Genomic DNA, 27,096 nt, shown 5'->3' with positions numbered 1-27,096 from the left:
TTTTTCATTCCGCCTGCCTGCTGTCATCGTCGCATTACTTTGCCACATTGCTTTCTGTTACGCAATGTCTTTCTCCTCCTCTCCCAGCCTTGGCTTCTCACCTACGACCAAGCACACCATGGCGCGCTCAACTGCTCCGCCGAGCGTTGAGGCCATGTTCGAAAAGATCATGGACACTGTTCAGAAGTCGGTGAGTTTCTGTCTGTAGTACTGTGAGTTTGTCGGTTAGGCATCTCGGAGCATGCTGGATACGGGCCGCGCTGTGGCACACATTCTCGTCTACGATGGTGACAGGTATGACGTTGGTATACTGTGCAGAAGCCGTGATCGGAAGCGTGAAGGGAAATACAGCTGCCGGATGGTGTAGTTTAGGTCTCTCGGCTGACACGAGATGCAAGGAGTCCATACTCGGCTTTCCACGAGATGTCGTCTTGTCTGGGACAGGAAGTCATATGCTGGCTTCTCTAGATAGCAGATCCTATAATACAGGCAAGATAGAAGCATCTTCGGCTCCGATGCCATGTGCAGACATCGCTGCCAGAAAGACGAAGCAGCCTTGTCTGTTCCGCAGTGTCTATTCTATCTCCCTTGTCTAGCAGCTCCGCGATTCCTTTGCTCATGCCATTCTCCCTAAATAGCACAGCGAGATTGCAGAACTGCGCCAACAATGTAACGAACTCCGCATTGCCAACGCCAACCTTGAACGGCTCGTAAAGGATGCTTCAACGGTAGGCACAATCATAAATTGGACGTCTTAAAAGTAATTAATCGCTGCTTTAGAATGGCCATCAGAACGGGTACTTCCACTACAACGGCAATGGGCTTCACACACCCCCTCCAGGCTCGCCGAAACTCCGCAACAAATCACCCTTCCTAAGCGCAATTCCAGCCCACCGGATTCCCTCGCCTCCTCTTCTCTGCGTTCCTTCTCCACTCGGTGACAGAGCTTTAGTTTCGTATCCCCACGCCGATCGTGAAATCCCGGGCTTCTACGTCGTCATCCCTGCTGGTGGCGCAGGAACACGCCTCTGGCCGCTCTCACGCGAGAACCATCCAAAGTTCTTACTAGATGTCAACTTATGCGGAAGATCACTTCTCCAGTCGACATGGGATCGTCTCTTGCCACTTGCGTCTGCCGCACGCACGACGGTTGTTGCCGGCCCGGCACACGCGCAGTCGATTCGGGAGCAGATTCCAGACCTTGCGGTGAATAATTTGTTTATTGAGCCGGGCCCGAAGGACTCGATGGCCGCCATCGGGCTTGCTGCTGCTGTGCTTGCACGACGAGATCCGGATGCTGTGATCGGTTCCTTCGCCGCGGACCATATGATTTCAGGCACGGACGCGTTCCTGTCTGCCGTCGCCGAGGCAGTCGAGGTCGCCCGTTCGGGTTATCTCGTGACAATTGGAATTGCACCAAGTCATCCTGCTACAGCGTTCGGATATGTCCGTCTAGGGGAATCTTTGCAGCTGCCAAATGCACCGAATGCACGACTCGTGGGAAGTTTCAAAGAGAAACCGGATGCACGCACTGCAGCGACGTACCTCGCTACGGGCTCGTACCGCTGGAATGCGGGTATGTTCGTCACGCGTGCTGCGCTTCTCATGGACCTCCTTCGAGAGTACAAGCCAGAAATAGCTGAGGGGCTATCGCGAATCGCAGAGTGTTGGGATGACGAGGAGAAGAGAAGGGAGGTGCTTGAGGAAATCTGGCCCGGGCTGGAGAAGATTCCGATTGATAATGCTGTTGCGGAGCCCGCAGCTTCGGAAGGACGTGTTGCTGTTGTACCTGCGACCTTCGGGTGGGATGACGTCGGAGACTTCTCGTCTTTGTCGGAAAGGCTTCCTGCAGAAGCCAATCAACCAAAAGTACTTGGTGACTCAAGTCTCGGTATGTTTCATCTGCTTAATATTTCACAGCCGTCACAAGTCTTTTCTGCACTTTTCTGACTATATTGATGTTATTGTATAGTTTTGGCAGAACAAGTCGCAGGTGGGATCGTTGTCCCAGGTTCTGGACGACTTGTCGCATGTTTGGGTGTGGACGATCTTGTTATCGTCGATATGCCTGATGCGTTGATGGTCACGACGCGTGCGCGATCGCAAGAAGTGAAGCGACTCGTGAAACGCGCCAAAGACAATGGGTGGAAGACCTTGCTATGACGCGATACGATGCAATGCTCGGGTGATCTATCGTGGTTTGGTTTAGTCGTATCTGTTTTGGGCGCTATTTGGAGACTGTTTTATGCTGTGTGTTTTGCTCTTGACAGATTCAACGTTGGGCTTTGTTTCTCGAGTGATGAACGAACTCGTCTCTTTGTCTTTATTATATTTCAATTGGTACTCGTACTGTGCATTATGATCGGACTTATCTTTCCTCGTTGAATTATTCGCCCCCGCTCTGTTCTTCTCCTTTTTCGATTTGCACATACCTTTCTTTTTCGTCAATTCTTGCATGTATGTTTTTTTTTCCTTGTCTATTGCTTTGCTGTTTTACTTGTCTTATTTTGCACCACATCTCATTTTATTTTTATTTCATACCACAGAGACACACACAAGCATACAAATGCATGCGTAGTGGACAGGGCAGATAGTATTTATTTAGGACAACAGACGGTTTTTGTTTTATCTGATTGATATTGCTTTTGCATTTTTACGATTTTAGCATCCATGTTGCTAGAGTATTTGCACGTGACATCCATGATCAAGGGGTGATACTTGTGAGTCGAGAGGTGAATCACTCAATCAATGTTTGAACAAGCACTCACGACGACAAGAGTTTTATCGTTGAACACGCCGATCTGGTTGGGTTCCAGCGAAGGATATTCTGTGATGGTTGTTCCCTAGCAGGTCCAAGTCAGTCGATAATCTACGCCTCGCCTCGATTCGTACCTTTGTTGTTGCTGTGGATTGTCCATCAAGCCAAACGCGAAGTACTTTCATTCCTACATCTTGCATCCCCCTGTGGAAAAGAATCAATGCCCGACTGCCAAAAAGTATTGATTGACACGAGGAGGAACATACTGGATTCTTTGTGAGTTCGAGTTGAAATACGCCCTTATACGCTTTCAGCTGACTCAGGCAATGAATGACTCTGACATCTATCATTTAGTGTGGAAGATCGCAATGCGTATAGATCCTATACAATGAAAATTTTTCGGCGTATCCGAAAACGCTTTCCGAGATCGAACAAACTCCGTTATGTCAATGTACTGTCCAATGTCTGCACTATGCAGTTTCACGAACAGACTGAGCTCGTTATACTCCCAGCGGATATACTCCCGGACGAAATACTTGAGGATATACTCTTTCATGCTGCCACTGATATTAGGAGGACTGTGAAGCTATTACACGTCTGTAAACACTTTTACCGGATTGTCACGGGTTTGCAATCAATATTAATGTGGAGTAAGCACTAGATTTGATCTTTTTGGAATCCCGATAAAATTCTCAACGTTGCTCAACATGGTGGCCTTTACTCTCTGAGGGTCTGTCTGGAAATAGGCTAGGACTTTGACTGTTCAATAGAGACAATTTTTTCATTACTTCCTCATGTTAAAGAGTTGGACATTGTAAGTACATATTAACCTGTAGTACTTGTAGACTGTTCTTGCATCTTTAGGGGCTGACTTTTGAATCTGTGTACTCTGTATATTGACACTACTCTCTCTCAAATGTTTTACACAGACATTACTACACTTTGTCTCCAAATGTTAATAATTAGAGATGTTGTTCATAACCAATCATCTGCAAAACCTTTGTCTACTTTACTTTAAAGTATAACAAATTTTATCTAGCAGAGTTATTGGACTTCTTAGAGTTGCACAAGCAACTTTAAGGGTTATGCATCACACTCATGAATTATTAATATTGTCAAACATCAAGTATATATAAGCTCTACATGGCTACCAGTTGTACTCTCAAAGCTTTCTGTGTTTGATATCATGATTGACTCCAGTTCTTTAGACTTCTGTAATGTTAATAGTTTGATCAAGAATATCTCTCTTTCTAGACCTTACAACTACATACTATACAGAAATTATTTGCTGCCTAGTTACCTAACTTGAGATCTATAAAGGTGATCAGTTATTTCCTTAACAGTATTACAATGTGAAGGTTGTCTCTGATAGTTGTAGCAATTGATCTGTCAATATTACCAGTGTCACTATGGATCTCACACACTGTAATACTCTTGTGATTTCTGTAACTTATACAGACCTTTTATTCTTGTACAATTATGACTCTTACTATACTGATCAATCCTATATCTTTGGATCTTTTAGAGTGTTACATCCTTGACATATCTGCTTTATGTTATACTAGAAGATTCTATATCTCTTTGTTACAGAACTACATTATACTCTCAACTATAAGGGAGATTTTACTGTTACACTTGAGTTTGAGAACTGTGTCAGAGTATGGAACAGGTTTGTTATGGATTTCTGTACAGGAATTACACCTCTTACTATAGTGTTAACATGTATTATGATTGATGATACAATTACAGACACTACAGTATTAGTAAAACAATTAATACACATACAAACAGAACAGACACAGAATTAACAGAACAGACACAGAACTAAGAAACATGTATCAGATACACAATACAAGACATGTATCAGATATGAGATAATGAGACATTAGATATTTAAGACATACAGACAGACAAATAACATAAAAACAAACAACTTATTAACTAAATACATATTATTATCAGGGTCTATGCCCTCATTACTTGTGTGACAACTTAAGAATACACATTCTAACAGGTTATAAGCCTTGTACTCTCTACTTAACACTTTATATTACTACTACAAGACTATACTATACTACTTTGTATTAATACTATGCATCTATGATAGACTCACTAAGTACTCACAATACACATACATTGACTAGAACTGAAACAAATCCATCTACAACCCTGGAACAGACAAGCAGGACAAATCCTACTTACTACAAACCTGCCAATGTTTCTAAACACTTTGGACACAATATTACACAACTAAAAGACACATCTGGATTCAAAATATGGAAGTATCAGATTAACTCTACTATTACAGTAACAGGCTATATACACTTGTTTACAAATGAACTAAAGCCTAAAGACATAAAGGTTGTGTATATAATTTATACATTAATAATTGATAAAGTAGTGGATCATATAATGACTAACTTTATACATACTAGAACATTGATTAAAACTCTTATGAGTGGATTAGAAGAATGCTTCAACCCTTATACAGTTACACATAAAGTATATGATGAGTCTTTACTATTTAAATGTAATAATCATGTTAAAAACTTTGGACAAGTACTTAATAAACTAGACTAGATATATGTACAACTAGTAGTAGACAATTTAAAACCTACAGACACTATGTATTGAGTAGCTATTTACACTATAACCCCTTCTGAATACAGTAGTACTATTACAGTTATGGAACAAGTTTAAGATATGTTTTATATTAGAAAACCCAAATCTGAGTATCAACCTATTAAACTGTTGTTAGTAACAGTATAGAGAGGACCTTAAGGCTTAGTAAGGGGACCCAGGCTACAACTATCCTACACAACAGAAATACAGAACACAAGTACTAGAATGTAGTCAGAACTTGTAGAACAGGTAGAAGAGAGAGTAAGACAAGTGTAGAGTATATAGAGTGAGTCTAAGAGTATAGAACTACTTAGAGTAAATAAGATCAAGACTATAGGACTAGTCTAATCTTGTATACTTATATATACTAAGCTACACAAGAGTACTCAGGGAATGGTGAGCTACTAAGAATGATGAGCTATAAAGAATAAAGGAAGGAAAGGTCAAAGATAAATGTACAAAGAATGAAGGGATAGACAAAGGGTAAGAGACTATAGAATGAACAAGGAATAAAGGGATAGTTAAAAGAACAGAATAATAAAGAAAGAGGGGTGGTAGTAGGAGTTATAAGAAGAGTCAGTTTACATATAGTCTATAAATAGTACACTCAAGAGACAGAAGTCCTAAGTTCTAGTATAAAAGAGTGTAGAACCTGTAAAACTGAGAGTATAAGAGTAGAGAACTGTAACATTACCCTCTCTCTAAAACTAATTACTCTGATTAGTAAACATTAGGCTTGGTTAGTAGTTCAGACATAGGTTAGAATAGTAGGGTTTAGAAATCTGTAAGACAGAGTTAGTACAGAGTATCTAGATAAAGTTGATAAAAGTCTTAGATTGTCTTAGTAGTATAAGTAAGATTCTTAGTAGGTTCTCAAGTATATTCTTTAACCAGGTACCCTTTCTAGTAGACAAGAAACTTAAGCTTTCTGTATACTAACTTAGTATTTACTATATACTCTACTTTGTATTCTAGTTCAGAACTAATGAGTTCTGGTAAAGGTAGTAAGGGTCTTTGTTGTAAAGGAAAACCTGGGTTATAGTACTAAGACAACAGAACCTTGTTAAACACTAGGTGTATGTACTTTCAGGTTGCTAGGAGTTAAAGTTTGTAAGTAAAGGTACTAACCTTCTTCTTAATAACAAAGGGTTTAAAGTGCTTGTTGTCTAATTTCTTTATTAGACACTCTGTGGTCAGATTAGTAGCTTCTAACATAACTTTGTCACTAGGTTAGTAATTCTTAGCTACAGACCTCTTCCAATTGTAGTTCTACTTTATAACCTGTACTACCTTTTCTAAGAGAGCTTATACATCCTTCTTAGTCTTACACATTTATTCTATAAAGTCTGTTACAGATTCAGAACTACTGTTCTAACTTAGAACTGTCTCTTAATACAGATGTCTCTTATAGTTAAGGAAGAATAGAGACTGTCCTATTATAGAGTGTTACTAGTTATTGTGTACAAATTCTGCTAGAGCTAACTATTCAGACTAATCTGACTACTAATAATTAATAAACATTTAGAGGTAGAGCTTAATCTTCTGATTGACTTACTTAGTCTAACTATTAGTCTGTAAGTAATATATAGTAGAAGGGTTCCCTTGAATTCTGAGAAGGGTATACAAGTCCTGTATGAATTTTAACTCAAATTGTAGTCTATAATTGTGAATAAGCTTCTGAGAGAGTCTGTACAACTAGAAAACATGATTCTAATAGATACACACTATATTTTTAGAAGTGAGTTCTGTTTAGGTTAGAATCATATAAACTTACTTAGAGAATCAGTCAACAATTACACAGGTAGTGTTGTAACCTTAAGACTTGAGTAGCTTACTAATTAGGTCTACTAAGACTTCTTCCTAAGAGTAATCTAGAAATTAATACAAATTTAAGAGAGTCTAAACCCTTGTCTAGTAGGCCTTAGTCTGTTAGTATGTATTGTAACTAGTCATGTACTTTAGGATTTCCCTCTACATTCCTAGCTACTAGTAGTTCTGAGTAATGAGTTTTTACATTTTGTATTAGTCTAAATGTTCTACAGTCAGATTGTTATAATAAGTTTAGACAATGTTCTCTTATAGCTTCTAATCCTTTAGAATATACAGTCAGCCTGTCTAGTAAACCTGTCTATCCTTATCCTCCTCCTAGTTTCTAGCCTGCTTCTCTAACTACTTTACTACAACCTAGTCCTGTGTGTGTCTTAGAGCTTACTATATACAGGTGACAAAGTCAACATTCTTAGATTCAAGTTGGATCTCTCAGATTGTCTTAGACACAAAACAGGAATTGTTTAAGAGAACAAGATTTTCATTATTATTCTCCCTCCTTTTATAATCTACTTGTCTTAAGAGTAAATTGGCTTTCATTATTTGTGTTCTGAGTTTGTGTGTTAGTACAAAGTTATAATTCTACAGTTTTAGTATCTAACAGGTCTAACAGTAGTTGAGCTTCTAAGGTGCCTGAAAGTATTAGAGATTAAGGTGATCACTCTAAATCTTGAACTTTGTACAGTACTAAGAAGGTATTAATACTACTCCTCTAGAGAATAGACAATTGTAAGGAGTTCTTTATTATAAATAGAGTAGTTCTGTTCTGTTACAGAGAGGGATTCTGATTAGAACACTATCAGACACTACTTTCTGTTAATAAACTAAGACAGTAATACTCTATTTATAAAGTTAGAAGAGTTAGCTTTGACTCAGAACTTGTCTACAACTGTTAAAACTACTAATATAGACTTACTAGTAATAGCCTACTTGAGGGACTCAAATGTAGACTACTCCTGATTATTCTATTACTATAGAACATTTTAAGTATTAGTAGTAGTTTACAAACCTAAGGAATACTTAGACCTGTTTTAGGTTCTAAGGTTGTAACCAGTTTTAAACTATAGTTACCTTTACTGGATCTATACAGACCTCTCCTCCACCAATCACAAAGCCTAGATAATCTACTGACTCCTGTGTAAAGAACACTTTGCTTCTTAGAGGAACAGTTTATTATCTTAGAGCTATTATAAAACTGCTCAGATTAATTAGTAGTAGTACTCAACTGTCTGAGTAAAGATCAGAATGTTATCCAAATACATACTAACATACTCTGAGTCAATCAGATCTGTAAGAATGTGATTCATGAATGACTAGAACATTATAAGTAAGTTAGTTAGTCTAAAGAACATTATAGTTAGTTTGCACAGTTTGTAATTAGTTTAGAATGTAGCCTTCTACTCATTTCTGTCTTAGATTCAAATGTTATTATATTCCTATCAAATGTTCAACTTAGTAAAAACTCTAAATGTATGTATCTTATTAATAAGCTTCTGAATCAAAGAGAGTAAGTACTTGTTTTTGACAGTACTCTTATTAAGGTAATAATAATCCTAGACTAGACAAAGCTTTCTATCTTTCTTTTTGACAAAGAAGAAAGGGGAAACTATAGAGGACTTTAAGGGTTGGATCTGACTGTTCTAAAGATTTTCCTGAAGGAACTCATTAGGTACTTCCTACTCATCTCTATTAAGTAGATAGACCTTACAATCATTAAGTTAGAAACCCTTAGTCAACTTAATTATATAGTCTTAGAGGTAATGTTTAAGAAGCTAGTTGAATTCCTCTTTACTAAAGACTTTAGAGAACTCTTAGACAAAATCTGACAGGCTGAGTCTATATACATTCTAGAGTTAAGTTGTTCTAAGTAGGTTCTAGACTAGTTCTATCTTAGAAACTCTTTAGATTGACACTATTCTGTCTCAACTAAAATATGTGTCTACATATCTATTCTAGTTAAAAGAACAACTAGTTACCTTTATTAGAACTGTTAGTAACATTAGAAGCATCTGTATCTACTTAGAACAGTAGTGTAAGGTAACTATAAGACTTAGAACACTGATTGAATGTAAGTGTCTACTCTAACTAGTTAATAGTAGGGTTGTAAGTCTTAAGCCATTCAAATCTAATAAAAATGTCTGTTTTTCTAAGGTTAGTAACTCTGAACTTAATACTTTCCTTATAATCCTGAATAGTTATTCATAGTTGAACAAACTCAGTAATCTAACTATTCTAGTTTAGAGTTCTGTCTATATTATATACTAGGATGAGAAGTAGAATATATTAAGTAGGGAGGTAGTGTTTCTACACAAAGGCCTTATTAATGTACAAACTAGTGTATCTACTATCTACTAGAGCTATTGTTTGAATCTGAGAGGATTCTGAGAAGGGAGCTAAGAGGACAGGGACTTAGAGCTAGTACTCAAAACATTCTCTAATAAATTACTACTTGTTCTAAAGGGAATGTATAGTTTATACAGTCTTATTGTCTAAGAGAGTAAGTATATATACTAACATTTCCTTGTTAACCTCTCTCTTTTAACAAGGACAGACCTATGTTCTCAACTGTAAACTTAGCTAAGACTATTCTTACTTAATACTACAGACAAACTACTAAGTAGTAAACAGGGCTAGTGTTACACTCACACAACATGTATGTTCTAATACATTCTAATCAGAAAGGCTCAGTTGTATTAAAGTTGTATCATCCTCATGTTAGCAATCCTTTAATTATGTTATTATTACCTATACAATAGTCTTAGTTGCTCAATTTAGACTAGTTGGGTTCTAGACTACAGTTCCAATTCATAAAGGCAAGACTCTGAGCCTTCAGACAGTTGGTTGATTAATACAAAGGGGACTTGGATCTAGAGTTCTGAATAGGTTAATACAAAGGAGACAGTAGTAGATTTGTTTACAAAGGACTAGTAGCTATAAAGGACTCATATTTTCTATAAATACTCTTATATAATTTGTACTTTCTAGTAATCAAGTTACTCTCTACTATAACTCTTAGTGTGTAGTTTAACAGTCTCATTAGTAAATGTTCCCTCTTACCTTGTCTTGTCTTGTATTGTATTGTTCTAAAGTACAGCTTCATTATTCTGTACTACTTTTGTCTTATTAATTGTCACCTTTAGAACTTGTACATTCTACTCAGATCTACCTATTCCTTCTCACTCTTGACCCCTCTTAGTGTCTGTACCTTACAGACTCAACTGACCTCTTCTACTTTAACTAGTACTTAAGATTGACATTTTGGAGCCTACTATAAGAGGGGTTTCTTAAGGTGTCTTAAGTAAGCTGAGTAGTCAACAGGTAGTAGTACTACTAAGAGTATACTAACTCAATTACAGAAGAATTAGATTCTGGACCTGAATTAGATTTGGTTGACTGTAACCTCTTACAACCTGTATCCTACACACTCAGTCCTGTTTCTGAAAGGGTTTCTGTACAACCTCTTAAACAATCTAGCTTAGCTTTACTATTCATGTTTTATAGTTTGTTCCCTAGTTTGTTTCTATCAACCTCTATACACAACTCTACTTGTTCTGTGTCTCCTGTTCTGTCTGTTCAAGAAGAGGACTACACAATCACTCTAGTATTTCTACTACTTTTAATCATTCTAACAGTTCTGAGTACACAGAACAATCTAATAAGTTCCTAGTCTTAACAGATAAGCTTACAGAATAATCCAAGCAGCTTGCCTACTATAGTTAGTACTCTGAGTGACTAGCCAGCCTTAACTAATGTTCTAAATGCTCTACTAGCTACAACCAACATTCTAAATACCTTACTAGTTACAATTTAAGGACAGACCAGCCTACTACTATACTAAACAAGCTATAATAATCTCTGTTATAACAGAACCAATGTATAGGACCTGTCTCAGTTTCTTAAAGAAGTAGAAATGATTAGAGATGAGTTCTAACTTTCTAATCAACAGCTTATCTAGAGAGTAAAATATTATACTAACCAATCTGATTCTAAGATCTAGGTCTTAATTCTTAAATCTATAGACAGTGCCTCAGATTAGCAAGCTGCTTGAGTAGCAATTCTTAAATTATACTTGTCTCTCAACTGTAATTACTACTATACAAAGAATGATCTCTGTATCCTGGTCTAACAATAGGCTGTTACTAAAATTCAGAACTAAGAGGAGTTTGTAGAGTACTAGTACAAATTCTAGAAGATAGTAAGCTTCCTAGTCTTAAAGAAAGAAATTATAAAAGAAGACTAGAACAAAGTATTCCTTAATAGTATTACAGGTGCCTTCAAAGATTAGCTAACTCTCTGTTTGCTAGCCTGTAACCCTAACTATAACAGTTGTATAGCTTACACATACACTAAAGTTGTTAAGGCTACTAAGCTTATGTAGGAAGGTATAGCTTTACAACACTTGGGAAAGACAGTTAATGTGTCTAAAATAATGAGTTCTGGATCTGTTCTAATAAAGAAAGAAGACACAAATATAGCTACTATTCTTAATTTGCTCTACTCATTCTAAAGCAAGTTAGACTTGTTTGAATGTAAGACCAGTTTCCTGTTTGTAGGAAACACAGGTACACAATCTACACAATCTACACAATCTGCTCAATCTGTAAGACTGTCTTACAACACAAACTGCTCCTTCTATAGAGAAGACAGACACTTTATTTGCTTGTGTCTAAAGATTAATAAGTTCATTTATAACAGAAAGTGCATCTAGAACACATTTAGAAAGGTTGTTCTCTCTAACAGATTGTTTGTTCTGTTAACAATCTAAGACTGTCTACTCATAAATTGTTTTATCTAGTATTATACAACCAACCCTGGAAAGTATGCCCAAGTCTTCTAAAATATAGTATAAGACATACTACTATATATAGTGTCCCTCCTCAAAATTGCAAAACTAGTACTAGTATCCTAAACATTGTTTACTATTCTAGTTACATATATTAAAGAAGTCTCAGAAGTAGAATACAAGGTTGAAAGACTCAGAGTCTTACTTAGAGAGGTAAAGAAGTGTAAGGATTTGATTTACTGGTTTGTATTTTATTACTACTACATTACTGATTGTATCAGATCATTGTGTAGTAGGACTCACAAGCACATATATTCTCATTATAGTTAGTTACACTTCCTCCTTATGTATCTACATGTGTATACCCCTATAAAAGACAGTATTAACTGCTGGGTAAAGGGGATTCTTTTCCCCTAACCCCTTGCTTGAGTACTAGGTTATCCTAGTTAGTAGTTGAGTGAACTAAGAGTAATTAGAATTCTCTTGTGAGGAACAGTAAGTTTCCTTACATATTTTTGACTGTACCCACCTAGCACTAAAACCCCTTGCTGGATGCTAAGGAACCAAAGGGTCTGATCAACCCTAGGTCTCCCTCATTGTCTAGTACCCCTCAGGAATTTTTAGTGAGTAAAGTTATGATTTTCAAGTAGAAACAGAGACTACTTACTAGATTGGCCCCTAGTAGGTTCACAATGCTTCAGAATGCTGTGGAACACTTCTGGAATGTATTAGCACATATTAATATGGACTAGTGCTGGATACACTAGAGGTTTGCATCAATCGGATGGGTCAAGGACCAGGCATCTGTGACAGTGAAAAGGAACAAACAAGTGTGTATCAAGTTTACAGACAATGGACAACAAGATTACCCATTGGATATTAATTACAATGTAGCTGCCAAGCCTTGACTGACGATTCCTGGAGGGTACCCAAGTCTGGATATTAATACTAACATGCTAGGATGTAAGTCCTTGTCTCTTGTAGGCTGGAGGCAACCTAATGAACCTATACTAGGTGATAAGTCCTTGTCTACACAAGGCTGGAGGCACTCTAATGAACTAGTACATACTAATAATGTAGAACTAAGGCATGTAACTGTACCAGCACATATAGTTAGTCAAATGTGTACTGTAGAGCAGACACTAGTAAGTACTCACACTACTAGGCTCAAAGAAATAGTAAACAAAGGTATAGAGAGTAGAAGTACTCAGACAATTGTTCTTAAGAATTCAGACAGTTAAGTTCAGAATGAACAGGCAATTGGATTCAAGGATTTGTCCAATCAAGTACAGAAGGTTGAGTTTGAGGATTCAACTTACTGAGTACAGGCAATTGAGCTTGAGGATTTGCTTGATCAATTTCAGACTACTGAGTTTGAGGATTCACTTGATAGAGAACAGGTGATTTGGTTTGAGGATTCACCAAGTCAACATAGAGAGCTAACAGTGAGCATTGAGGAATTTGCCAGCCAATACAAGAGTTACAGAGTACATATAGTCAGTATCAGTGAGAGTGTGGATGAGTATCTAGTGAGTACACTTACTTTAGAACAGAAACACATTGACAACAGTAATGTAGAGGGTAATGAGACACTTAAGACCCTTTTAGACAGTAAAGAAAGTAGCCAGGACTTGAAGGACAAGAGTAACAAAGGCCAGAAGAGCTAGGCATCAAAACTACAGAGAATTGATGAGGAACAAGACTTCCAGAAGGCAAGTAAGACCTTCAGACACATTGTAAGAGCCAGAGCAATTAAGATAGACATAGGACATGTCAGCCCATTCCACAGTTTGATAGATATTGATGATTTGAATAAGAGAATGTACAAGTTCAATAGAATGTATTAGGAAGAGGAGAAAGCAACTCCTTCATCAAACAAGAGCAGACTCAATAGTATAGTAACAGAAAAGTGTGAAATGCTTCAGGCAGGCTACAGAACAAAAGCCAGACATACTACAGTACCTACAGACAGTAGAGATCAGAACTATCGATCTAAGAGTGTAGAAGAAACACTCAAGAGTCCAGACAAACTATTACATTTGTAGAAAGCAAAAGGAAAGTGTAAAGTAAAAGGAAAACACAAAGCATAAGGAACAGAACGAAAACCAGAACTGTTAGACCTTCAATACGATTGTGAAATCGATTCAGACTATCCTAGCGAAACAGACATTGTATTGACAGAACAGTACTTTGAGGATAGCAAAAGTGAACACAAATTAGAACTATAAGGATCAGTACTTGATTCAGAGGGTGAAAATCAAGTATACACTCACAAAATCAAGTGTTTAACCTTATACATGGTAGATATTGACTATACATTGTACAGGAGTAATGTACAGGAGTACTACAACAGATATGACACCCTAGCCAGGTCCAGGAATAAGAGAGAAAGTGAAATACCTGGATATATATGGTCTTAAATAGAAACATTAAGTTTTTCAGGACATCAGAGTATCCCTTACAAAATTAAAAGGAACAAACGATCCTATAGCAATACTTTGTGATTGAAAGCAGTCCCAGGCAAGGTATACACTAGTGGTATTAGTGAGAACAATATTGATTCAGAGTACAGTAAACTACACAGTTCAAAGCTATATATTGAGTATAGTAAGTATAAGAATAGCTTGAGCAGTAGTTCAAGAACAAACAATGGACACAGGCATAGTGAAGCACTGAATAATGTTCAGAAAGGCAGATTTGCATCAGTAAGACCTTCAGAGAGCCTAGCAAAGAATAGCTATGTATACAGAGCAATACAGAGCTCTAGGATATAGAGAAAGGGAAATTTTGACCCAGGATCAGACTCAGACAGTAATAATTCAGATTCCTCTTCATCCAATGACAACAATCAAAGTAATGCTTTATTCAAACTATCAGACATTAATTCAAGTAATACAGAGGCTACTAAGAAGTACAAGAAATGCTTGAGGAAGAAACAGAATAAAGAACTCCTTAAATTGAAGATACAGATACACAGTACAGAACTAATAGCTCCTACAGTATACTCAGGTGAACCAGACTTGCAGAAGTACACAAAGTTTGTTATTGAAGTCAATCAGTACATGAAACAATCAGGACTTCATCATTTCCCTAAGAGCCAAGTAGGGATAATGTCAGGTTTTATTAAGGGAAAAGTAATGAATTTCTATTTGCAAAAGATTGTAAACCATGAGTATAGATGGACACTTGCTCAGTTCTTTAGAGGACTTATGGACTTTTGTTTCCTTTCCAACTTTGCTGAAATACTGTAGAAAGAGTTCAACACTTCAAAACAAGGTAATAGGAATATCCAAGATTATTTGTACAATCTAGAGATGAAAGCTACAAATCTAGGAAACATTTCTCAGCAAGATTTGACTAGACAGGCATGGTATGGATTGAATTCCAAGTACTAGAGGCAATTACAATTAGATTGCTTAAATCCAGACACTGTAGACTATTCAATCTTTAAGGATAGGCTTAAGAGTATTGAAAAAGCAAATGAATCCATAGGAATCAAATGGCACATAGATTCTAGACATCAATTCCATCTGTAAGAACACAGTAATGATTCTCAGAGTGATTATTTGCATACAGACAGTTCTGATAATTCAGGAAACAATCAAGGCACTCTACAGGATAGTGAAAGTGATGATTCAGACCACAGTGACTCTAGTCAGGATACTACACATACAAGCAGTGTAAACACCAAAGGAAAGGCCACACAATTGTATTATCCATTAAGGAACAATGACTAGCATGAAAGCAAGACAGAAAACAATCACAGAACATATGCTACAGGTTTCAAACATCATTCCCAATCGAAATTGGATGAAATGAGAGCAAAAGGACTATGTTTTATTTACAAACAAGATGACTACTTAGCCAGGAATTGTCCTACTTGTAATACAATCAGATTGAACAATGTACAGGATGATAGTTCATCATCTAGTAATGTCAGTATCAGTTACACTACTTTAGATAAGTTAGCAGACAACTTAGACAGTGAGAACTATATAGAATTAGAGTTGATTACAGACTATGACACAGATTCTTACATATCTAGCAGCAATATACATGTTTTATTGATTTGGATACTTTGTGAAGACAATACTGAGGATTCAGTAACAGAACAAGAGAGTTCTACAACAGAACACAAGTTCAGGCAGGCAAACTATACATTTGAAAGGGTGAATTCAATATATTTGAGACCCTATGAGACTACAGGACTAAGGAATAGTACAGCAAACAAGCAGAACTGTATGAAACAGTACCAGATAGCTACATTAAGGCACAGACAACTGTATAAAGTATACAATAACATTTTACACTCAAAAGCACAGGCATACAGTGTAGAAAGGATTCTACAAGACTACAGATATGTATGGCACATGGAAAGGACTAGGAAACACACATACAACTATTGTTTCAAGGAATCTAAGATGCTACAGGTATAAGGCAACACATATATGGACACTTTAGAGACACTATTACTAATTCTTAGAGCCACAAATTGAAACAATACTCTTAAGAAATACAGGATGTTTACAGACAACAGGAATGTGTACCAGGACATTAGGAAAGGACCTGAGATTGTTAGACAATCAGAATATAACCAGCCAGATAGTATTATGGTTTACAAGGCAATGCAAATAGTAAACTGTGTAAGTAGGACAATCTATCAAGCATTACTAGACTATAAAATACAACTACTCTTGGATACTGAGAAATATTTCAATCCAAACAATTCACACAGGTATTCTATTAAGTTAGAAGGCTACATCATGCATCAGAAGACAGAAATCAGTACATTGAGTAAGGCAAAGTGTATATACATCAGGAATAAGATGATACTACTTTAGAGTAAGCATCAGGCATGGAGATACATTGACAGTGATAGAAAGACACAGACATACACATACACAGTCGATTCTATTCAGTACAGGAAGGTATTTGAAAGCAAAGAACTGCTACAGACATTTTCAGGACTAGTAGAATGTTCAGACAGTCAGGTATATCAATTCTACAACATCAGAACAGACATTTCCAGCTTCAGGATTGAAGATACAGTCTATGATGAGTACAATTGAAGTAATTCACATAGAACATTGTTCTATAAGGTACAATTGGATGTTATACTACGAAACTATTCAGTTTATAATGAAGAATTGTTTAGAAACATCAGAACCAGCTCAGACTACAAGGATATATTGTACAGAACACAGTTTCAGGAGAACATAAGGTATTACATTGTGAAATACACCTTCAGACAGTCAGGATTCATTAGAATAGACTCAGGATACTTTATCAGATGTATTATAAACATTACAGGCACTCAAACAGATGCACTAGTGTGTATATACTTAGGATACATAGTAAGAATCAAGATATTCAAGCTACAGGATGACAATTACAATCTACAGGATGTAAAACTGTTACAATCTATGTACTACAATGATAGTAAGACACTACTGAGATCAGGAAAAATCATACATTGTATGGAACAAAGTACAGAAGTTCAGAGGGTAACTTTAAGCTAGAGAACAGGTTTGGAACCCAGACAATCTGCTCAATCTGCTCAATCTGCTCAAACGGATTATCACACTGCTTTAAGGGAAAGTGAAGGCAATATGCATACAGCCAGCAAATATTAGAGTAATAGTGAATTAGCAATGATTGATCAGACTATTCAAGTATTCAGGCATGATACTTCAATACTACAGAAGGAAACAGAGCATCAGGACACTCTAGGACATCTATTAAACAATGATACAGTTCAATCTACTCTAGGAATGAGTAGTTACAATTAGTTTAAAGTATGAAAACATGTAGAAGACCTCTCTAGACACCCCAGAAAGGTTTTAGGACAGTACCAAACGTTTTATACTGAAAATGAAGTCATATTTCAACAAGAGGGTGAGAGGCACATGCATTGCATTGTATACATGCTCTTTGAGCATACAAGCTACAGGTTTGAACATACAATTTTCTTACTTAAGATACTATGAAACGATTTTGCAAAGGACTTTACAGCACCAGACAGTATTAGTACTATAGGAAACAGGACACATGATAGGTACAAGAGGAAAGAATACATCAGTACAAGGACAAGTACACAGAAAGACAGGAAGTCAGTACTAGAGTGTATTGATCCACACATGGATTTGCTAAATGAACAAGGAATTGGCAGCATATACTCAGGACTTCAGGCAGTGCTACTGTGCATACAGACAGAACATTTCAATGAGACATACATGGAACAATATAGTATACAGACAGTTACAGTACTCAGAAAAGTAGAGAACACTACTTGGACACATTGTGATAGAACATTGTACTATGAGACAGTGAAAGTATACTCAGATGATTCAGGAATCGAATCAGTCAACTTACAAAGACACAAACAAGTCAAGACACAAGGAAACAGTATGAGAATACAGTAGGACATTCATTGTGCACAGAGATACTGTGTATATAGACACATATCTAGTAATATTAGGCTCATACATTATGATCTCATTGAATTCAAGACAATATTTTCATTCAAGGACAGATATTACACTCTAGGTTACACTCTACAATTAGTATTTAGACATTAGGCTCAACAGGATATCCAGTTTTGCATTACAGTTTGTTATTACAAGCAAAAGAGTACACATTTGGACACATTCTACTAATACAAGTGTAAGGCACTACATTTGCAGGAACTAGTCTATTGGAAAAATCAAGGACATAGCAGAGGAATTTTGGAATACATCTCTGCTATGTGTTATTGTATGACTATTCTACAGGAACAAGAATTTGTGCAAGGACAGCTAGAAGCTGTAATACTAATCCACTCTATTGAGGAAGAAGGCTATAGCTTTGTTGATCAGGGAATTACCTCTGCACTTCCTGAAGACACAGGAGAAGAGAATATTTGCAATTACCATGCTGCTGGAATTTCCACTTCTGTACATATTAATCTACACTGTGTGTCTCAGAATACTCAAGAGCCAAAACACTATATCTCCCCAGGAACTCTACCGATTCTCTTTGAAAAGTGTTGTATTGATAGCAACAATCAAGAGGCAACTTTTCTACTAATTGACTATACAGTAATATTGACTATGTTTAATTCTATTAATGTTTATCTAGTTTCACATAGTTTGGAACCATGCTACTTACTGTCCAGAACACTACCACTGTCTCAATACTCACTGGATCGACTTTGGATCACTTTAGAGAGACAGTACTACATTATGAGGATGTTTCCCATATGTATGGGTAAGGTATTTTATTATTTACTCGTTACTAACTGTTACTTTTAAGTAAGTTTTCTACCTTTTCTACTGATTTTTAGCATTTAGGACTAAATGCTAGAGGGCAAGTGTAAGGATTTGATTTACTAGTTTGTATTTTATTACTACTACATTGCTGATTGTGTCAGATCATTACACAGTAGGACCCACAAGTGTATATATTCTCATTGTAGTTAGTTACACTTCCTCCTCATGTATCTACATGTGTATACCCCTATAAAAGACAGTATCAACCGCTAGGTAAAGGGGATTCTTTTCCCCTGACCCCTTGCTCGAGTACTAGGTTATCCCAGTCAGTAGTTGAGTGAACTAAGGGCGATTAGAATTCTCTTGTGAGGAACAGTGAGTTTCCTTACAAGAAGAAAGTTACTACTAGTAAGAAGCTCAAGTTTGACAGAGTAAAGGTTCTAAGGTGTAGAACAACAAGTGTTCTAAAGAAGAAGGATAAGGAACCTAAGCTAGAACTAAAGCTTATACAACCTACTAAAGTAAGCTAAGCCTTAAAGTATGACAGATTAAAGTATACTAACAAGCCTACTACTAGACTACTACTAGAACCACATTAGTACTGTAATCTCTCTCCTATTAAAGACCCTGTCATTGTCTAGTAGATAGTCTCTCACATTCTAGACTCTAGTATCAGCCTTACTCTAAAGGAGCTATTGTTGATTGTACCTAATGTCTGAAAGCAAGTTAAGGAACTGTCATCTACTAGGTGAGTTCTGAACACTACTATACACCTTGTCTTGACAGAACCCTCAGAACTAACAACTTCTGAAGACACAATTGTAGCTCAAGTCTTATAGTACATATAGAGTCTAGAGTCAGTTACAGAACAGGCTATACTATTATGTACAGTTAAAGCCATCTTTAAAGATACTAAAGAAATCCACTATATTCTAGACTAAGGAGTAACACTCTATATTATTTGTAAGGATGTATGAAAACATCTTAGAATCCATCTACATTCTAATCTTACAATTATACTCAAAACTACTGACTCTGAACAAGTACTAACACTTAGTACTGTTGAGAACATAAAGATCAATATTACTAGAGTCAACATTACCCTCTAAGCTTAAGTTGTTTATCAAGCCCTGTTTAAGACACTCTTAGACCAACCATTCTTTACTATTACAGAATGTGAAACAAAGGACTTCATTAATAGTGACTAATCTATAACACTATCAGATCCCTTAGATTGTTAACAGAAGTGCTAAGTTATGACCAGAACACAAACTGTTTCTCAGAAACATAACAAACAAGGATTTGTAGTAATCACTAATTTCTCAACTCCTGTATTAATTAATCAGCCCCTCAGTGTTCAGGACAAACAGTGTTCTGACTCAAGTTCTGATACTACTAAAGCTATAATTCCTAACATACACACACTATCCTACAATAGACACACACTAGTCTCTACCATACTCAATCTGCTCCTCAGTTGTCTAGCCACCCTGTCACCTGCCCTAGAATTAGACCCCTTTGTTCTATACACACTCAACAGTCCTAGAGAAAATGTATTTGTATACAAGAAGGTAGTAAAGAAGGTTAGACCAGTTACTGGAACTCTCCTAGAAGAGTTTCAGATCATTCAACAGAAGCATCCTAATCTGTTAAAGAACATGCCAGAACTACTACTATACTCTAAGCTGTTTGTTCTAACACACTGATTCATACAAGAATGTATGGAAGCTCTTAACATTAATCTATACAACTTCCTCTGGCCAGAAGAGTGCCAGCTTTTGATCAACCTGATTTTAATACATAAGGATGCCTTTGTCTAGAATAAGCTTAAGAAAAGTGCTCTAGACCTAGAATACTTTAATCCAATATTGATTCCAACTGTTCTACATATTCTATAAGTACAAAGGAACATCTGGATTCTACAAGGAAACCTTAACACAGTTGTGAAAATTCTCAAAGACAAAATCACTACCAGAGTTTACAAGCTGTCAAACTCATCTTACTGTTCCTAATAGTTTACTATAGTAAAGAAAGACAGAAAGCCTCTGTGCCTAGTCTACAACCTCTAGGAACTCAACCAAGTTTCAATCTGAGACTTATCTGTACCTCTAATGATTGAACAGGTTGTTGAATCCTTCTCTAGAAGGGCCATTTACTCTGTAATAAACCTCTTTGTTACCTTCAACCAATACTCTCTTAATGAATACTCTTACAATCTTACAATGTTTTAGACACTACTCAGAATGTTCTAACTTACTGTTATTCTAATAGGTTATACTAATTCTTTTCAAATTATACACAGTAATATTACTTTTATTTTACAGGACAAAATTCCTAATACAGTACAACCTTACACTAATAACATCTATGTTAAAGGCAGAACTACAAGATACAAACTTCTGGACAGAATGTACAAAACTGTTCCTAGAAACCCTAGTATCTGACAATTTGTGTAGAAACACACTCACAACCTAAACTGTGTTATACAGTAAGTCAAAACAGTCTACAGAACATTCTCTAGTCTGAAGCTGTATGTGTTCCAACTGTATACAACTGTCTTAGGCTATAAGTGTACTTATACTAGAAGGGAGCCAGATGATTCAAAAGTTCAGAAAATCTGTAACTAGCTTACATGTTAATCCATCTCCAAAGTTAGAGGATTCCTCAGAACCACAAGTGTCCTCCACATGTTTATTTGAAATTTTACTCAGCTTGCTAGACTACTTGCACATTTGACCAAGTACAATGTTCTGTTTGAGTTCTGTTTAGAACACATAGTAGTAATGAACAAACTTAAAGATACTATTATTAATTGCCCCACCTTATGTACTATTGACTACAAGTCAGACATGGAGGTTATTGTTACTGTTGACTCATCTATCATTAGTGTAGGATTCTATCTTAGACAAGAGCACCTTGACAGTTGTTATTAAATCAACTGATTTGGATTGATTAACTAGAACAAAGTACAATCCTAATACTCCTAAGCTAAGATTAAACTTTTCAGATTGTTCTGTACACTCTGTACCCTACAAATTCACCTTATCAGAGTGAGGAAGTTAGTAGTGAAAATGGATACTGTTTACATTAAGGGTATGATAAATAACTCAGACCTACAACCAAATGCCACAATTAACAGATAGATTGCTAGAATCCTACTGTTTGACTTTGAGTTCCAATATGTTCTGGCCCTACAGTTTACTTGTACTGACAGACTGTCTCAATGTCTACACACTAAAGCTAACCTAGAAGAAGAAGATGACTTTAAGGAATGGATTGACTAAGCTTACACTTTCTGTTGTAGTTCTGTGTTCACTATTCTGAACAAAACCAAACCTTCTAAAACATTTCCAACAACTAATCACATGTATAATAGACTCTAGAGTTACACACATTTCCTCTTTTGTTTTCACACTATGTTTCCTTATTGTCTGAGTCACATACTCTTCATTCTTAGGTACATACACTCTCCTTTTTATCTTTTGTATTGTTTTCCCCTTTAGGTATGAGCCACCTTTGTTTCATTTCTAGTATATATAGTTTTAATCTTTCACCTTTGTTGTACTAGTTCTTATTCCTGACTATAACAAAGGTGAGTTCTTGTATATACATAGACCAGTTCTTATTCCTGACTGTAACAAAGATACCTTTGTCCTGTTAGTGTTCTGTATGTGTTAGCAAACCTGGAACTCAACAGAACTTGTTTACAACAGTGTTCAGTACTTCTCTAGTACTATTCTACTTTTTTTTAACATTAACAAAGTAGTCTTTATTATACTACATGTTAGTAAGGTTCCTCTAATCTTCCTAAATGTCTCCTACTGTTAGTAAGGTTCCTCTAGCCTTCCTGAATGCTCCCTACTATTAGTAAGGCTCTCTAGCCTTCCTAAACACACTATTATAGTCTTAAAGCAAGTTTAGCTCTCTTTTTAACTATATATAACTAGGTCTTGTTTCCCCTAGTACTAAGTATCTTTAGAAGCTACTATAGTTACCTCTCTATTGACTAGAGAAGCTGTATTTACTTCCTCTATACTACTACTATCTATAATAACCCTAAGTTTAGATTCAGCAAGTGGCTCAGACCTCTCAGAACCAGAAAGTAATATGAGTAAGCTACTCACTCTAAACTACTAGAAGGCTACAATGTTCTGTACTACATCTACTAAAGTCTAGGTAGTTTAGGAAAGTATAACAAAGCCTCTAAGACTAACCCTAGGTGACCTAACACTATATACTCTCTAGTTATAAATCTCTACATTTTACAAGTACATGTCTACCAAATCTGTCCTTATAACCTGTATAGTTGTAGTTATAATAGAGTGTCTACAGGACAGTAGACTGTACTAGTAGTGTAAGTATAACTAGTCTAAGCTTGAAAGGCTTATACTGAACACATTCTATTAAAAGCTTTAGTACAAAATACTCTCTATAGACTAAGTAGTACAAACTTAGAACAGACTACTAGTAACACAGTAAGATAGTTACAACTTCTAAGAATAGTAGTTACAGGTTACTAGGATCAACTTCAGTCTTCTGGAAGATTAGTGTCTTAATCCTAATAGGCTTTACAAACTTCTTAAAGCTAACCTACACTCAGACCTCTAGTTTAAACTTTGTCTCACACTTGTAAATTTGGTCCTAACACATTCTGAACAGCTTGTAACATATACAGAAAGGTTGTATATAGTGACCTTAGTAAATAGTCAGATCCCTGATCCTACAAATCACCTCCTAACCCTAGAACTAGTCTTAGGAAAAGAAGTAACAGATTGTACTAAACTCTATAGGTAGTTAGAACATGTGTGTAAATTAGTAGAACAGTTAGAAGCAGACTATACAAAGGTTTACAACAGTGTAGAAGTAATACTCACAGTAGAACAGGCTCAGAAGAAGGATCAGGAGAAGTAGTATACAGAAAAGGTTATCCTTACAATAGTCAGTCTAAAGACTATCTTAGAAAGTACTGTAAAGTGTATTAGCTTGTTCTATACAGAGTACTAGCTTCTAATAAAGAACTAGGAATGTTTCTAATACTACAAACCCTTTGTAAATTATAGAGGGAACAGTTACCTAACAGGTCTGTCTAAACTAGAAGACATAGTCTTTATTACAGAAGTATATATTAAGTTCCTATGTCTAAAGTAGAAGTCTGCTACTCCTGTACAAACAGAGTAGTTTATAGTGTTAGAACCTACAAGCAGAGATAAATCCAAGTATGTTCTAATTTCCAACTCTCTTCTATTTCTAGACTACTGTATTCTTACAGAAGGCAGTTCTACTCTAATCTGGATCCAACCTATGATTGACTCTAATTGTTCTACAGTTCTGATTAATGAGAAACTAGTGTTCTAAATGTGTCTTAAGTAATTCCTACTTAAGAAACACATTATTATGACTCTAGTAATCAAATCAGTAAAAGAGTCAGGGAAACAGATTATAGAGTAGGTGAAGCTATAGGTACAGTTGGCAGATTGGAAATAAATGTTAAAGGTTGTAAAGGCTTGTATAGTTAATAACTTGTATAATAAAATGATTCTTAGTACACTCTTTCTCTAGAAGAATCAGATTATTATTAACATAGAAAGCTAGACAGTTATCCTAAAGGATTCTAGCTATAATCTGATGAAAGCAGAAATTACAGAACTAGGTTGTACTCTACAGCCAACTTGCAGAACCCTAGAGTCTACACTAACTTTAACTATAACTGTCTAAGAGTATATAGAAACCCTAGCTAGGTTAGAGAGATTTGAGACATTAGATAGGGAACTAAAGTAACAGTATTAGAACTGCTTCCTAGACACTATACTACCAGTTGTAGAGCTTCCTGAAGGTATCACTCATAAAATACAGTTTAAGGATCCCTCTAAGGTAGTAGTTACACAATCTTATACTTGTCTGTAAAAATACTAGAAGGCTTAGTACACACTCATTAATTAGTATACTTAGACAAGTTGTTTGTACAGGTCAGAAAGCCTGTACACATTACCTACATTCCTTATTCTAAAGGTGGATCCTATAGACCTTCTGTGAATAGTATACAATTATTAGGCACTAAACAGTAACACAATCCACAATTGTACCCTGCTTCCCTACATTAATAAGATCATGAATAACACTATCTAAGAACACATATATACTAAGATTGACATAACTAATGTGTTCTTCCAAACATGTATGAACCTAGAACATATTCTGCTTACTACAATTAGTACTCTGTTCAGGTTGTACAAATAGACAGTTATACTAATAAGGCTATACAATGTGCTAACTATGTAACAATAGTAGGTTACAAAGGTACTAGGACATCTTATTAGGAAAATTTGTTATGTCTACTTGGATAATGTTATCATCTGGTCAGAGTCTAAGGTAGAACACATTAGGAATATCAGAAAGGTCATACAAGTACTCTGTAACAAAGGGCTCATCTGTTTATAGAAGAAGACTAAGTTATTCTGTACAGAGGTTAAGTTCCTTAGACACCTGATTACTATAAAGGGGACAGAAGCAGACTCAGACAAGGTCAAGTGTATCCTATAATAGTCACAGCCCTAGAGAGTAAAAGATGTCTGTAAGTTCCTTAGACTGTTATACTACATTATAGTATACCTTCTACACTTAGTAGAGTACATAATAGTTCTTTCCCTGTTCACAAGTAAGGATTGTGACAAGGTTTTTCTAGAATAGAAACTAGAACATTAGTAGGCCTTTGAAGCTATCAAGTCAATTGTCACCAGCAGGGAGTGCCTTACTACTGTAGACTATGACTTGAGTGAGTAAATCTATGTAATTATAAATGTGAGTGACTCTAGGACTAGAGCAGTTCTTAGTGTCAGATCCTTATAGAAAACTGCAAGACCTGTAGTATTTGAGTCTAAGTAATGTAATAGTACACAGTACAACTACTTGGTACACAAGTAGGAACTCCTTACAATTGTTTACACACTTAAGAAATAGTGTGTTTACCTCCTTAGAGTACATTTCTATGTTTATACTAATTATTGTACTCTTAAATACTTGGATACACAATAGAATCTGTCTAGAAGACAAGCCTGGTAGATAGAGGATCTCTTCTAGTATGACTACAAGTTACATTACATTAAGGGAGAGGAGAATACAGTTGTAGATACACTTTCCCACCACTCAGACTTTGACTCTGACCTGGAAAACAGAAGTCCTACTTAGGAAGCCTTAGGAGGGACAGCTATACAGATCTCTGTAGATCCCAATCTCCTTACAACAATTAGGAACAGTTATAACACAGACAAATTCTACTGTAAACTGTGTGCCAACCTCAGAAGTATGGAGGGAGCTTAGGAGAATTATAGGCTCCTATACTTAGACAACTAGTTAGTAATTCTAAGTACTGGAAATGTTTGTAAAACCTTGTACCACTTTGTACATAATGAACTAGAACATTTTAGTACAGACAAAACATACCTTACTCTACACAACTCATACTATTAGCTTAATATGTGCTAGGAACTTAAGCAGAATTACATTCCTAGATACAATGTGTGTTAACAGAACAAGAACCTAACTACAAAACCTGTTAGCCTGCTACACCTACTTCTAGTCCTGAATACATGTTTTGAGAGTATTACAATTAACTTTGTTAGACCACTATTAGAAGACAGTAGATACAATAGAATAGTGACAATGACAGATAGGCTAGGTAGAGTAGACATTAGAATTGAGCCTTGTAGAATGGACATGATAGTAGAGGAGTTTGTAGGACTGTTTTTTAATAAATGGTATTGTGAAAACAGCTTACCTTAGGAAATCATTTCTGATAGGGACCACTTGTTCCTGTCCAGATTTTGGACTGTATTACATGTGTGAACAAGTGTAAAGCTGAA

The 27,096-nt window shown here is 36.2% G+C and overlaps 2 protein-coding genes across 2 annotated transcripts; one reads left to right on the top strand and one right to left on the bottom strand.

Moving 5' to 3' along the window:
- Positions 1-118: 118 nt before the first annotated feature.
- Positions 119-2,163, top strand: FOMMEDRAFT_73233 (mannose-1-phosphate guanylyltransferase; the record flags this gene model as incomplete). Its single annotated transcript, XM_007262097.1, has 4 exons — positions 119-190; positions 639-728; positions 793-1,891; positions 1,973-2,163. The coding sequence occupies 4 exons, from the start codon at positions 119-121 to the stop codon at positions 2,161-2,163; spliced, it is 1,452 nt and encodes a 483-aa protein (XP_007262159.1).
- A 578-nt stretch (positions 2,164-2,741) lies between these two features.
- Positions 2,742-3,314, bottom strand: FOMMEDRAFT_150925 (uncharacterized protein; the record flags this gene model as incomplete). Its single annotated transcript, XM_007262096.1, has 4 exons — positions 2,742-2,843; positions 2,893-2,962; positions 3,025-3,057; positions 3,196-3,314. 4 exons carry the CDS (start codon positions 3,312-3,314, stop codon positions 2,742-2,744), a joined length of 324 nt encoding a protein of 107 aa, XP_007262158.1.
- Between the last annotated feature and the right edge of the window lie 23,782 nt (positions 3,315-27,096).

This window comes from Fomitiporia mediterranea (genome assembly GCF_000271605.1).
Source record: "Fomitiporia mediterranea MF3/22 unplaced genomic scaffold FOMMEscaffold_1, whole genome shotgun sequence".
Classification (NCBI taxonomy): Eukaryota; Fungi; Basidiomycota; class Agaricomycetes; order Hymenochaetales; family Hymenochaetaceae; genus Fomitiporia; species Fomitiporia mediterranea.
This window is presented reverse-complemented; position numbering and strand designations above follow the sequence as displayed.